The 13,798-nt window shown below is 43.0% G+C and overlaps 1 protein-coding gene across 1 annotated transcript in view; it reads left to right on the top strand.

Annotated features, from left to right (window-relative positions):
• dclk1a (doublecortin-like kinase 1a) overlaps window positions 1-13,798 on the top strand; it is a 334,031-nt gene that overhangs the window by 269,935 nt on the left and 50,298 nt on the right. The window contains exons 11-13 of the mRNA XM_078222857.1: window positions 2,788-2,921; window positions 4,616-4,693; window positions 11,866-11,962. Of these exons, the coding sequence (XP_078078983.1) occupies window positions 2,788-2,921; window positions 4,616-4,693; window positions 11,866-11,962 (309 nt within the window). The remainder of the gene's footprint in view (window positions 1-2,787; window positions 2,922-4,615; window positions 4,694-11,865; window positions 11,963-13,798) is intronic.

The following is a 13,798-nucleotide window of genomic DNA, read 5'->3' as shown; positions in this document are numbered from 1 at the left end:
GTGCCAAACATTGGAGACTGGTTGGATACTTCTTTAAATTATTTTGCATACCTACATAAGGAAGGGGCAATATGTACAATTTGCATTTAGTAGTCCACTGAATGCAAGCATTTACAACAAAAGAAGTACATCAATGCCTTGTTTTCTCAGTTCTTAATTCACAAGCTCATTTTTGCAAAGTACCGCTTTGGCAACTTGCATCTTTGACCTTTGCGCTCAACCATGTGCAGCCTTGGAACTGATGATTCCTTTAAGCACAAAGGCAATAACACAAGGCAGTAGTTTGAACAGTAACTAATTATTGGGTAATGAAGTCTCAAATTAGTTGTTAGAATAACAAATGCTTCTCATTTCTCTTAACACCAGGGAACGATTAAGCTGGATAGTTGCTCGAAGTAGAGCGTGATTTAATGATACCTGAAAATGGTTTTACAGTTCACAGTTGGCCTGATTTTTTTTTTAGTAACTGTTTTTGATTAGTGTGCATTTTCTATGTGTTATTATTGGGTTGTTCTTCTGGGCCACAGAACAGAGGATTACCCCTCTACCGATATTACACTGTGCCAAGAATAATACAATAATAAAGGCTAGTGCAGTAACTCACAAAGCAAATATGCAAAGACATTAAGGAAAATTGTGAAACACTTAACTACATGCATGCATTGAATACTAATGAACTAGCTGCAGATTCTGTATAGAAATGTTTTGCTTACAGTCAAACGTTATCTTTACCTAGTCTGGTTCATTGACCCACATTTTATAATGCAAGGGCAATGAATCCACATCTAGTTAAGCACATCTATTGAACTAATGTGCGGAATCTTCCAGTCTGGAGTTCAATTTTGGAGGCAGGATTGGGAAGTGAGAAAGGCTTCCACTCGGGGGTGCAATCTCTCGCTGGTCAGCTCATTAGATATGCATGCACAGCCAATCTTGCATCAGGGCAGGCAGGAAATCGGCACCCCCTCTGTTTTCCCCTCAGCTGGAACATAGCTAGTGGAAGTACAGGGTTGCCTGGAGCCAGCATCATGTATGCCTGGGGTGATCTGTGGACAACCTGGAGGACCACAGATTATTTTCCTCCCCTTCTTTCTTCCACTTGCATGGAGACTGCAGCATTGACCCGGGTAATGAGAGCCATGTCTGCGCACCCACTCTCCCATACCACTGAGCTTCACTCTAACATTGCCAATATCCATTAGAGAGACTCTTGCATCAGAAACAATAGCCACCCCATCCCCCCCCCCCCCCCCCCCCACCCCCACACCACCCAGGCCTTTCAAAATCTAAATCTGCACATTATTGTCACCCCCTGCTCCGGTGGATCCAGAAACGCTTACTCCAGCCTCCCTCCTTCTCCTATTCATCCCCCCACAACCCTGGTTAATTTGAGTTGCCCTTTAGCACAGACTTTACTGCAGCTCCTGACCTTGCTGGGATCTTGACATGGAGACCCATGAGTCAGGGAGCATTCCTGCTGCCATTTGGGGTTGACCATAGCGAGAACATACCTGAAAATGATTCACACCCAGTTACCATATGATCGTTTAGTCCCTTTAGTCGGCCAGTTGTGCTAACTTTTAACTCCATCCACCTGCAAAGACCCTCCTCACACTTTGAGTACTGACAGAAAAAAAAGTAGCTTTGTTGTGAAGAAAGGCCTTGAGAAAATGGTGTGTGTAACCTTCCAGATATCCTGCACCATCTTCTACCATGAACTTCCCTCCACCCCATCATCCTTGACCCACACAATACAATCATTCCTCTCCTGCTGTTGCCCTTCAACCTCCCCCATTAGTGTGGAACCAATAACCATCATCCTCCACATGCATTATTTCCCATTTGAGTCTACCCATATTACTGTTCCCATGCCACCCTATGACGTCCATTACCCATGGCACTTGTTCTCTCCATTTCCATGACACCACCCCCCACCCCCCCCCCCCCCCCACCCCTCCACTCCCCATGAGACTATCTACTATCCAACTATGACCCTGGACCAGCCACCCTACAGCCACCCACTGCCGCCCCCCCATCCCCCCCTTCATTGTTACTGTTCCCTCTACTGCCCAAGACTCTCAGTGCAACCCATGGATCCCCACCATAGACAACACCATCCCCACCCACTTTAGGACCATCTCTCTCTCACCATCCTTGCCTGAAAGCCCACCCCTCCCTCATGTATTCTCAGGACTCCAACATAAAATATGCAAGGCCCCTTCTTTCACTCCAGCACCCTCGCCTTCTCTGGCTCCATTCCCGCCCCAGACTCTGCTGCCCAATGCCCCTTAGATCACCTCCTCATTGACAACATTCCCCAAAGAGAGATGAAACATTGGCTACTCATTCCAATTCCAGCAGGCTAACTACCTCGCTACTGCACACCACTCACGTGCAGTTATAAACCTGAAGGCATGTGTTGCTCGCTTGCCAATGACTGAATTGGGAAGGGCTTTTCATTCTGGTGAGTTAACCTTTTAATAGGCATGCATGACATACAGATGTATGCAAATGTGCATCCGAACACTTGCCGTCAGGTAGCTCAGCGTGCCTTCAAATTTCCCTGAGCTTCATTGCAAAAGGTCATCCTGCCATTGGGAAGCTGATTTTCTTTGGCCTCCCACTCGATTTAGGTCCCCCTGCCTGCCTTGTTGCCCCCTCCTGACAGCTCTACCAGATTCTGCCCAATGTTTTCATGAAGCAACTGATGTGCGTTGAAGAGCAATTATTACAACAACAATCTAAAATTTTCAATAATCAAAACTCTTTGCATTTTTTTCACTATAGGTATATGAACATCAGGATGGAAGTAAATCTCTGAAACTAGGGGACTTTGGCCTTGCTACAGTAGTTGATGGGCCTTTGTACACTGTCTGTGGGACCCCCACATATGTGGCTCCGGAAATAATTGCCGAAACTGGGTATTGTACCACCAAATGTGCTCACCATGTTTATATGTTTTCTTAATACAAATGCTACTTTCTTCAGTAATTATTGTTTATGTTTTCTCTCGCCAATTCCACTTTTTTCACCCCTGTTCTCTCCTGAAATCACTGACTCTTTCTGGTTGTCCTCTGGCCACTTAACCTCCTGATCATATTTCATGTATAAGCCTAGTTAATGACTATTGGCGCACTATGCAACCAAAAAGAACATGACACTCGAGCCTGTACCTTTGTTTCCCCTAATCCAGAAGGAGGGAAGCCAATTCTATGAGACCGATTAACTCAGCACAGATTAAGAATTGAACCTGGGCCTTGTGCTTCATCACAAGGCGCTCTTATGTTGTGCTAATGCTGCCAGGTTCCTGAAGTACAGATTTCATATACCAACTACAACCAAATAAAATTGCTGACAGGCTATGACCACAAACACCAAAGACCCACTAATAAAGGGTTTTCCTGGCAGGTGGGCTTGGTGATTTGCAGCTGTTTTACATTCAGCTTTCAGTTGGCTGTGGGAGACCTACAATTTGGTAACCATCTGTCCCAGTGATGGCCTGCTACAATATAACAGTAATTTGGAGCTATATCAGGTGGTGTCTTTACCTGCTAAGTCCATCAGAAATGTTCAGTGTGAAATTTAAGATATATGTAGAGGACATTTCATTGGTGTCAGTGGTAGTTCTCAGATCATGGGTCACACATCAATGGATCAGATATAAGGGTCTTCTTCATGAGAGAATAGACACCAGAATATAATGTATCCATAGATGTACTTGTTATTCGATGAACACACAGTTCTTGATACAACTGTGGCAGAAATATATTTTTAATTTGGTCCTAGAATATTCTTGCAGACATAATTCATGTTTTGTGGATACTTAGTTTTTGATTTATACATGCTAGGTGCAAACCCGCAAGTAATTTAGATTATTTCTTCATTGGAAGAAATTCGAGGGAATTTTCTGTACTGAAGAAATATATTTTATAGAATATTCTTTTTTTAAGCAGGTGTGAGCTCTCGGGTCAAAGTAGATTTAAAACAGTCTTTCTGCTCCATCCTGAAAGTGTACTTAACCAAACCTCAAAAAAAATCCCTTTTGCATTAGTGGGACATTTCTGCTGTACATAAAAGCAATTTTTATGGCAACTTTATTGCCACATTAAGGGGAGATTTGTGTTCCGCATTAAGACCGCAGAGCTCGTTTCATTTCGAGCTTGCGTAACTTCAAAGAGGGAAGAAACTTATCTTCTGCTGATTCAGGCCTGCATCTCCGGAGTGGGAGTGCCCTTAGCTCATTACACTGCTCCTCGCGTCTTATTGTTATTTTGGAGATGATGTCTAATTCACAACTCCGCATTTCTTCTTTCAAGAGATACGTCCGCGTCACTTTTATTCAGAACGCTACCTAATCACCCAGTTGGAAGCTAATGAAACACCCACCAAACCAGCAAAACATTCCTAGTACAATACTTAGAGTAATAGCTCTCCAGTTGAGAGACAAAGGCATCACTATCCATTAGGATACTGTGTAGTTTCAGTTAATTACAGTGTCAGTGAATCCTCTGTAATGAATAATGCATGAGCCTTATAGTGATCCATTTTACACAAATTGAGTGCAGGGTTTGGATGTTCTTTACACACATTTCTAATGAGCACTTTTTCTTCATAGCTATGGTCTGAAGGTGGACATCTGGGCTGCTGGTGTGATTACTTATATTCTGCTTTGTGGTTTCCCTCCGTTCCGTGGGTACGTACAGCACACATTCTTTTTTGGTTTCAGCATCTCTGTTTAACTTTGTCAGTATCGGCAGATGAGTGCCTAACACAGTCAAGGTATTCCACTCTTAGAGGCATTAACCTGTTCATTTTAATGAATTGACAACAAAAACCTGCATTTATGTGCTGTCTTTAAGGTGGGAAACCATCCCAAAGTGCCTCACACCAGTGTAATGAGACAGAAATTGACACTGAGCCTCTGAGGAGATATTAGGATTGGTGTCTAATAACGTGGTCAAACAGATAAGTTTTAAGGAACACCCTAAAAGGAGAAAAATGTGGCAAGACTGCGGGATTAAGGGAGGGAATTTTACAGTTTAGTGCCAGATGGCTGGCACTAACTGATGGGGGTAGACATGAGGTGGAGATGCCGGCGTTGGACTGGGGTAAACGGTTGTTAGACTCCTTACTGTGTAGACATGAGGCCAGGGTTGGAGGAATGCAGATTTTTTTTTAAAGGATTGTCGGGCTGGAAGAGGTTAAGATTGGTGGAGGATCAAACTCGGAGGATTTGAACATGAGAGTGAGAATTATAAAAATGGAAATATTTGTGGATCAGGAGTTTCATGTAGCCAGACAAAAGAGAGGTGTTGGAGGAGGATGGTGTGGTCAACTGTATCAAAGGCAGAGTTTTTAATTTATTATTCATTTGTGGGACATGGGCATCACTGGCTGGCCAACATTTATTGTCCATTCCTAATTGCCAGAGGGCAGTTGAGATTTAACCACATTGCTGTGGCTCTGGAGTCACAGGTAGGCCAGACAAGGTAAGGATGGCAGACATTGTACAATACATTAGTAAGGCCACACTTGGAATATTGTATACAGTTCTGGTCATCCTATTATAGAAAGGATATTATTAAACTAGAAAGAGTGCAGAAAAGATTTACTAGAATGCTACCAGGACTTGCTGGTTTGAGTTATAAGGAGAGGCTGGATAGGGCTTTTTTCCCTGGAGCATAGGAGACTTATGGTGAACTTATTGAGGTCTATAAAATAATGAGGGACATAGATCAGCTGGATAGTCAACATCTTTTCCCAAAGATAGAGGAGTCTAAAACTAGAGGGCATAGGTTTAAGGTGAGAGGGGAGAGATACAAAAGGGTCCAGATGGGCAATTTTTTCACACAGAGGGTGGTGAGTGCCTGGAACAAGCTGCCAGAGGTAGTAGTAGAAGCGGGTACAATTCTGTCTTTTAAAAAGCACTTAGACAGTTACATGGGTAAATTGGTATAGAGGGATATGGGCCAAACGCAGGCAATTGGGACTAGCTTAGTGGTTAAAAACAAAAGGTGACATGGACAAGTAGGGCCAAAGGGCCTGTTTCCATGCTGCAAACCTCTATGACTCTATTTCCTTCCCTAAAGGGCATTGGTGAACCAGATGTGTTTTTTTTGGCAACCGGCAATGGTTTCATGGTCATCAGTAGATTCTTAATTTCAGATAACTTTTTATTGAATTCAAGTTCCACCATCTGCTGATTTGAACCTGGGTCCCCAGAACATCAGCTGAGTTTTTGGGTTAATAGTCTAACGATAATACCACTAGGCCATCACCTCCCCGAGATGAGTGGAGAAGAACAAAAAGGATCGTTCACATTGGTTATATTCGCAAAGGATATCATTTATGACTTAGTCGAGCCATTTTAATTTTGTGGCAAAGGCGGAAATCTCATTGTCACTCCTTAAAATCTACCGCTTTGATCAACCATTTGGTCTCCTGTCCTAATGCACCTTTATGAGGGTCAGTGCCAAATATTGTCTGCTCCTGTGAGGGACATTTTTAATTATGTACGAGGCACGACAGAAACACAAGTTGCTGTTGGACCGACTGATCAATGGTTGAGTTTATGAACAGAAGGATGGTGACAGCAGATTTGAAAAGGAGGATAACAGCAGCATGGGACCGGGAAGAGAAGTGGGTGCTCAGTAGTTTGGTGGGAAAAGAACAGGAGATGGTCGCATAACAAGATGAGCTTGGAGAGAGCATGAGGAATGAAAGGAGAGAAAATGCAGAAAAGTGCAAGTTTAGGCACTAAAATATACAAAGAAATGTCCATTAAAATAGCAAACACAAAAATGTCGTACAAATGTTTCAAGCATTGGTATATTAATAATACAACAGTAATTTCTAGCCTTGTATATTATTAGCCACTTTTATCTGTGCATGTCCTTTATGTATATTAAGTTAATTTAAAATTCTCTCTCAGCAATAATGTATATTTTGGAGCGATTTAAGTTTTCAAATGACTGAGAATATATCAAGTTGATGGGCATTTGTGGACAAACTATCGGTGCCTTATTATCTCAAGTCAAGTATGAATTTATCTCTCTCACTTGGCCTGATTGCTCCCCAAATTCTTTCTGGAGCAGATCGGAATAATCACTTAACGCTGGGTGATTATTCATCATCTTCAAATAATTATTCACAGGTTCACCTGAAGTTCAGATGAGTAAAGGTCAACTGGGATTGGCTGATGATGGGATAAATAGTATTATAATTGATGAGCTGAGAGTGATAATCTATTACCATCAAATATCTGTGACGCCTTCCGTTACAGTCACATGACAAATACAGCCAGTTAATCAGACGACCCTGTATTCTAGCAGAGCCTGATACCAAAATCCTACACTCCGCCTCAGTGAATTGGTTAACTCAATTTGGCAGTGTCTCACATTTTCTGATATAAATGAAATTTAGAACAAGTAGACTGTTCTGCATGGTTAAGTCTAATGTTTGACTTATACATAATACTTCAGATGCTAGGCTTCATTTACCCTGCAGTGCGTGGAAAAACCTCAGTTCATCAGTACGCGTAACAACCTCCGACTGTTTGCAAGCTACTTGGTTCTTCAGTTTATAAATTTACGATAGTATCCTGGATTTTATTCAGATATATTCTGTAGCTAAGGGCTACATGGAGTAACAGCTCCTGATCTCGGCTAAGTAAGCACAGAACACAAAACAAAGCCAAGCAACAGGAGATGCTGGAAATACTTGAGCATCTTCTGTGAAGAAAATAGAACCAAATTATTCCTTTGAGGAAAGAGTAGACTGTCGGCAAGGGAATCACCAGGACCACGACAAATTCACCTTGGCACCGAATGATTTTAAAGTGACATTGGCAGAGATCTGGGAACAAATCTCCCTCTGCTGTGTTAAGCTCAGCTGGTGCTGCACAGTAATGGGCAAAGCATAGCAAAAAAACAAAATATCGGGGGAAAAAATCGATTAAAAAGACCTTTATCCTCAAGAATGAAGTGTACATATTTAATGGAAATTTTCACTTGTCTTAGTTTAATCCTCTATGTAGCCCTCTGAAGGGAGTGGGGCCTACAGAAGGTGGGGCCTGTAGGCGACCCTATAGCGGGGGTTTGCTTCATGTGGGGCAGGGGTGGAGGGAGGAGAAATACCCTGGAGACCAGAGATTGGGGAGGGATTGGGTGGGCTAGTGCACCAAAGACCCAATGCCAGCAGTTAGGGGCAGGGGTGCCCAATACTGGTGATAATGAGACAGGGGGATCTTTAATGTGGTTTTGAGACCAAAAAGGGCGGCATGGTGGTACAGTGGTTAGCACTGCTGCTTCACAGCTCCAGGGACCCGGGTTCAATTCCGGCCTCGGGTCACTGTCTGTGTGGAGTTTGCATGTTCTCCTCGTGTCTGCGTAGGTTTCCTCCAGATGCTCTGGTTTCTTCCCACAGTCCAAAGATGTGTGGGTTAGGTGGATTGGCCATGCTAAATTGCCACTTAGTGTCAGGGGGTAGCTAGGGTAAATGCACGGGGTTACGGGGATAGGGTCTGGGTGGGATTGTGGTCGGTGCCGACTCGATGGGCCAAATGGCCTCCTTCTGCACTGTAGGATTCTATGATTCTATGAAATGGCACCCTGATCTCTGCGGATCCAGGCTTTCTGGCTCTTTAGGCCCCGCCCCTCACAATGACAGTGCAAAACACGACCCCCTGCTGTAAAATGGCAAAATGTGGGAAGATCTGGATAGAAAACCTGCCTGTGTCTCTGGTTTTCAGTCTGAACCTGACAGTTTGTCATATTTTGGGGAAAATCTTTTTCAGTAAATACCAGGACCAATGAGTACAGCCTTAAACACAATTTATTTGTGTATTGTTTTGTTATCATGGTGATGAGTGGGTTTTAGTCAACATCATAGTTGGCAGATTTTGGTTACACTTTATGTCCAAGCACTTTGCAGTTCTAATTACAGTTCCTGGAGGCATATTTCCAGAGTTAAACATACTCAGAATGATATAAGTTGTCATGCTGTGGTCATTAGTAGGCATAGTTTCAAACTTTTATAGTTTTGGCTCCAGCTCTTTTACAAAATCAAACGTTATATGATATCGATATGGGGAGATATAAAAATATGCTATTTCTATTAGCGACTGACAACTAGTGCCAACTTTGCTCCTTTCTGGAACTATTGGCATAAAGTCAGTGTGCTATGGGCTCAAATCCAATTCTACATTCAACAAATCTAAGCTAATACTCCTGTGCAGTGCTGAGCAAGTCAGAGGTGCTGTTTGCAGATGAGATATCAACCTCAAATTCAGAGTCCTGACCAACACTTAGCGCTCAATCGATAGCAACTTAACTGGCCATTTTATCTTATTGCTCTGCGAGGCCTTGCACTTTGCAAATTGGCTACTGTACTTGCCTACATAACAATGACTACAATTGAAAACTGTTCTTTGGTTGTAAGGAACTCTCAGTTTATTTTTTATTTCAAATGCTGGTCGCCATTACACTCCATTGATTCCAGCCTGAACACATCACACTCGCTCACCCCGAAACCGCCCGGGGTCAGTGGACCTTTCCATGGTCCGCCCCTCGCCCGCTCCGATTCTCATGGTGGGCGGGACGGTAAAATTCACCCCATTATTTGTGACTGTCAATCAAATGTACAGCAGAATCTCCTCTTTTCTTTAAAGTCTCAAACGTTTGCCTAGGTATTTCATGAACAGAAGATGCCATAATTTATGTGAACCTCGACAGCGGATGTTTTCAGATTATGTAGCCATCACATTGTAGCCTAATCAAATTCTAGCCTGGCGCGTGCACATTTTCCAATAATCTCCTTGCGTAACTCTCCCTTTTTTAAGCATGGGATCATTGAGTTCAATAGTAGACCCCACCATCACTCCAGCTGAGATCAGTGAACTTATCACAAATCAAGGATCAAACCTAAAAGCTTTTCATGGTTTGTATGACTGTTGCATTATGCGCACTCATGCACCAAGACAGCAGTGGCATCTGGATCGATCTATTCCTTCTGAATAAAATGGCTTTTGTGTAACTTCGAGCCCTATGTTTACAAATTAAGATTAATCTTACAAATTTTACTTGACTCTTTTCAGGAAAGAGACTGAGAACCAAGTAATTATTGAAGGCTCTCTTTTTCTCAAGTAGAAACACATTGAAATCCTGGCAGCAAAATATGCTATGAATTAAGGAAGTGATTCAAAGAAAAGTGACTGCTTGAATACCTTTGTGTCCTGTTTCATGACTTCACCAAAGAGCCAGAAGCTGTTATGTACAAAGATAAAAGCAGTCATTTTCAAATATTCAAATCCAGATTCATCCCCTTCATGTTGCAACACTTAAGCCCTATAGTTGCAATTTCTTGGAAGATCAACTGACTCGGAATTCATCCAAACTATAATTGGAAATATTTAAATAGATCTCTCACTATCTGAGTGTAACTCATACTTCCATCTCATACTTTTCTAATTATTTTACTGAGCTTTCTCTGGCATGTTTGAAAACTGAACTGGATTCCAGTTTGAAATGAGCTGTGCAGATCTGTGTTTCCTTTTATATATATAACAGGCTGCTAAAAATAGCATCAATGAAACATTAAAGTCACTACCGTAGCCTTTCCTACATTGCTGCTGAAATCACTTTGCAGCTCATTGCTCTAACAGCCGCTTTGAGCTTCATCTATCCCTGTCCTCCTCAACCTTCAAAGTGCTTTAGCCCTGCCCTTACCCACAATACACCACCTGCTCTCTCTCTCTCTTGCCATTATTTTTCCCAAAATCCACTGAGGCGCAAACAAAATGATTTCAAGAGTTTTGTCCACATTGTCAAGACTGACCTGGCCTTGACACATTTTGTTCAGTTATCTCCAACCGCGTGGTGGCACAGTGGTTAGCACTGCTGCCTCATTGCTCCAGGGACCTGGGTTCAATTCTGACCTTGGGTGACTGTCTGCGTGGAGTTTGCACATTCTCCCCGTGTCTGCGAGGGTTTTCTCCTGGCACCCTGGTTTCCTCCCACAGTCCAAAGATGTGCAAGTTAGGTGGATTGACCAAACTAAATTGTCTCTTAGTGTCCCAAGACGTGTAGGTGAGGTGGATTAGCCATGGTAAATGCACGGGGCGGGGGGTGGCGGCTGTGGGCCTTGGTAAGACGTTCTGTTGGAGAAATGGTGTAAAACTGATGGGCTGAATATCCTCCTTCTGCACTGTAGGGATTCTATGATCCTATATCTCCCTGCTCACCTTTTGCTTGTGGACACCAATTCACCATTCACTCTGCTATCAGTAACCACCCCTATAACCAGCTGCTCCTCTCCTTTGGAAAGCCTTTTTGACATACACATCACCTCGCATCTGCCCTGTCCTCCTCTCAAAAGGCTCCTAAAAATGTTTTCCTTCACAGCTGTGTTTTTAGCTACCGACCTCTTCATCCCTTCTGAGTCTTTCTCCCGTTTACATGGTGTCTATTTTCCTTTGCCCTATAAAATGTTTGCCTTGGACTGTGCTACCTTTATGAAGGTTTGTAGCTATGCAACCATGTTAGTTCACATGAGGATGAGATAAAAGAAACAGAAAAAGGATTTATCTCATGGTTGAGAATTAGATGGCTTTTAAAATGAACGATCAAGCAGTATTTGTAAATTATGGGTGCATTTTTCATAGAACCAGCAAAAAGCACATCACTGAAGATATTCTCTACCCATCAGTTCTTTAATTGTTAATTTGGAGGATGAATTTTGACACTAGTGAGCATTCCATTGTGGTTAAAAATGCGCTTTTATCTGTTTTATTGAATGAATTGCTAAAGTGTTTCACAGAGATGATGGAAAAGTGTGGGTAATTAAAATGAGAGATGCTGTTCTTTACAGGCACAGCAATGATCAGGATGTCCTCTTTGACCAGATACTGATGGGGCATCAGGAATTTCCATCACCATATTGGGACAATATTTCTGACTCTGCAAAAGTGAGTATCTGCTCATGTTTGCAAAAGATAAACCATTGGAGGGTTAAAGACTTGCATGCCAAACAAAATGTTTTATGGTGAGTGTGGGATCCTTTGTATGGTTTGCTTCAGCTACAAGACTTCATTTTAAGATATTTCTGCCTATGTAACTAACTATGCTAAGCTTTAAAGCAAACTTGGCCACATTTTAAAACTCAGCTGGGAATTCTGGGATGAGCTTAGAAATTGACTGCATTCTTTGAAAATACAATGTTAACAGGTACATAAACAAAACTTTCATGGCCACACAGCTGCCAATTGTTTGTGCAAGTTAGGGACACAGTTTGTACCAGCAATTTCACGAACACAGATTACCAAAAACATATATTGTGCATTTCGGTGTGTACTTTTGAGTTCATGGTTCAGTCTTGTTTCTGAGTTCAGTGCTTATTTAAGATTAGTACAGAGCCTGGCTGTGAAGCCAGTCCCCAATCTCTCTCTCTCTTTGCTTCTGTAGTATTAATTTTAAAGTTTTATTCAATAAAGAAAATCATCTTCAAAATCGTACCAAGTGCTGCCTACGTCTATTCTGAAGAATGAATGGACCCAACAGTGAGTAATTGGGGTCAGTAGAGCTGTTGCTTGTTGCTTGGAGCATCTACATGATGAAAGCTATGCTTCCACCATGAAGTGTGATAAAGCAGACGACTGGTGTGCTGCAACGATGCTTCTGCAGCCTGGATTGCTTGATGGAGCCTGGTAGAGCAGGTGTTGGCATTCACTACACTACCTCAACATCGTGCGGAAACAGTCCTTGCCATTCCATCCAAGGGCTGTATGGCAAGCAGCTGAGGAGCTGGACCGTGAAGAGGAGAGGAAACCTGGGCAACCTGTTTCTACCCTGGCTGGCAATGAAGAACTCATCCCAGTGCATTATAACAATTCCCCATTCATCAGCAGTCCGATAGCTTACCTTCCCTCTGTCACCGACCATTACAGTGTCTGCGAAAAGTTAAGCCGCCCACCAAAAATAGCATTACAAATCAAATTCATAAATGATATCCTTCCAGACTGGATACAAGAGTCAATTAATTCCTCTGGTGTTTTCCCTTAATGCTATTCTTCCTTGTGCTTTATAAAAGCAAAATACTGTGGCTGCTGGAAGTATAAAATAAAACAGCAAGTGGTGAAAAGCAGCAGGGCTAGCAGCATCTGTGGACAGAAAAACGGAGTTAACACAGCTGGAACTTTGAAGAAGAGTCATACGGACTCAAGATAATAGGGCGATTTTGAGTCTGCACTCTCTGTCTGCAGGAACGGCAATGCGTGCTCAAAATCCAGAGAGTGCAGTTCGTGCCAGTGGGTTTACAAGTTCTGATCTTACTGACCCCCTGCCAATGGAGAGGCGTGAAACATATTGCAGGACCACAGAATTCTCATTTTAATACATCAGCATGTGATTAGCACGCACTCTCTCCAGAACTTCCCCCCCGCACTGCATATTCAGCGGGCGCTGGCGAAATGCCATGCCAGCACCGTTTACAACTCTGTCCTGGGTTCCTGTCCATATCGCAGCTGAGGAAGTGCCCTTCCTTAGTGCGGGCTGACAATAGGGTGGCAGGGCTTGAAAACAAGAGGATGGGATGGCTTGAAAACAAGAGGCTCAGCACAGAGGGCAACTGGGTTACCCGGGTGAGGTCCCATGACAGGCTGGGCTGTAAGGGCAGAGTGGGGGATTCAGGAATGGGCTGCATCTCCCCACATGCGGCCTGAAGGGCCTCACACTCAGTCTGCAGTGTCATTGAGTGAAGGTTTCTTTTTGTTAGGATTGCCTGCAGTCCTAGTGGTGCCTCCCAA

The sequence above is a fragment of the Mustelus asterias genome, chromosome 10 (assembly GCF_964213995.1).
Source record: "Mustelus asterias chromosome 10, sMusAst1.hap1.1, whole genome shotgun sequence".
Taxonomy (NCBI): Eukaryota; Metazoa; Chordata; class Chondrichthyes; order Carcharhiniformes; family Triakidae; genus Mustelus; species Mustelus asterias.
This window is presented reverse-complemented; position numbering and strand designations above follow the sequence as displayed.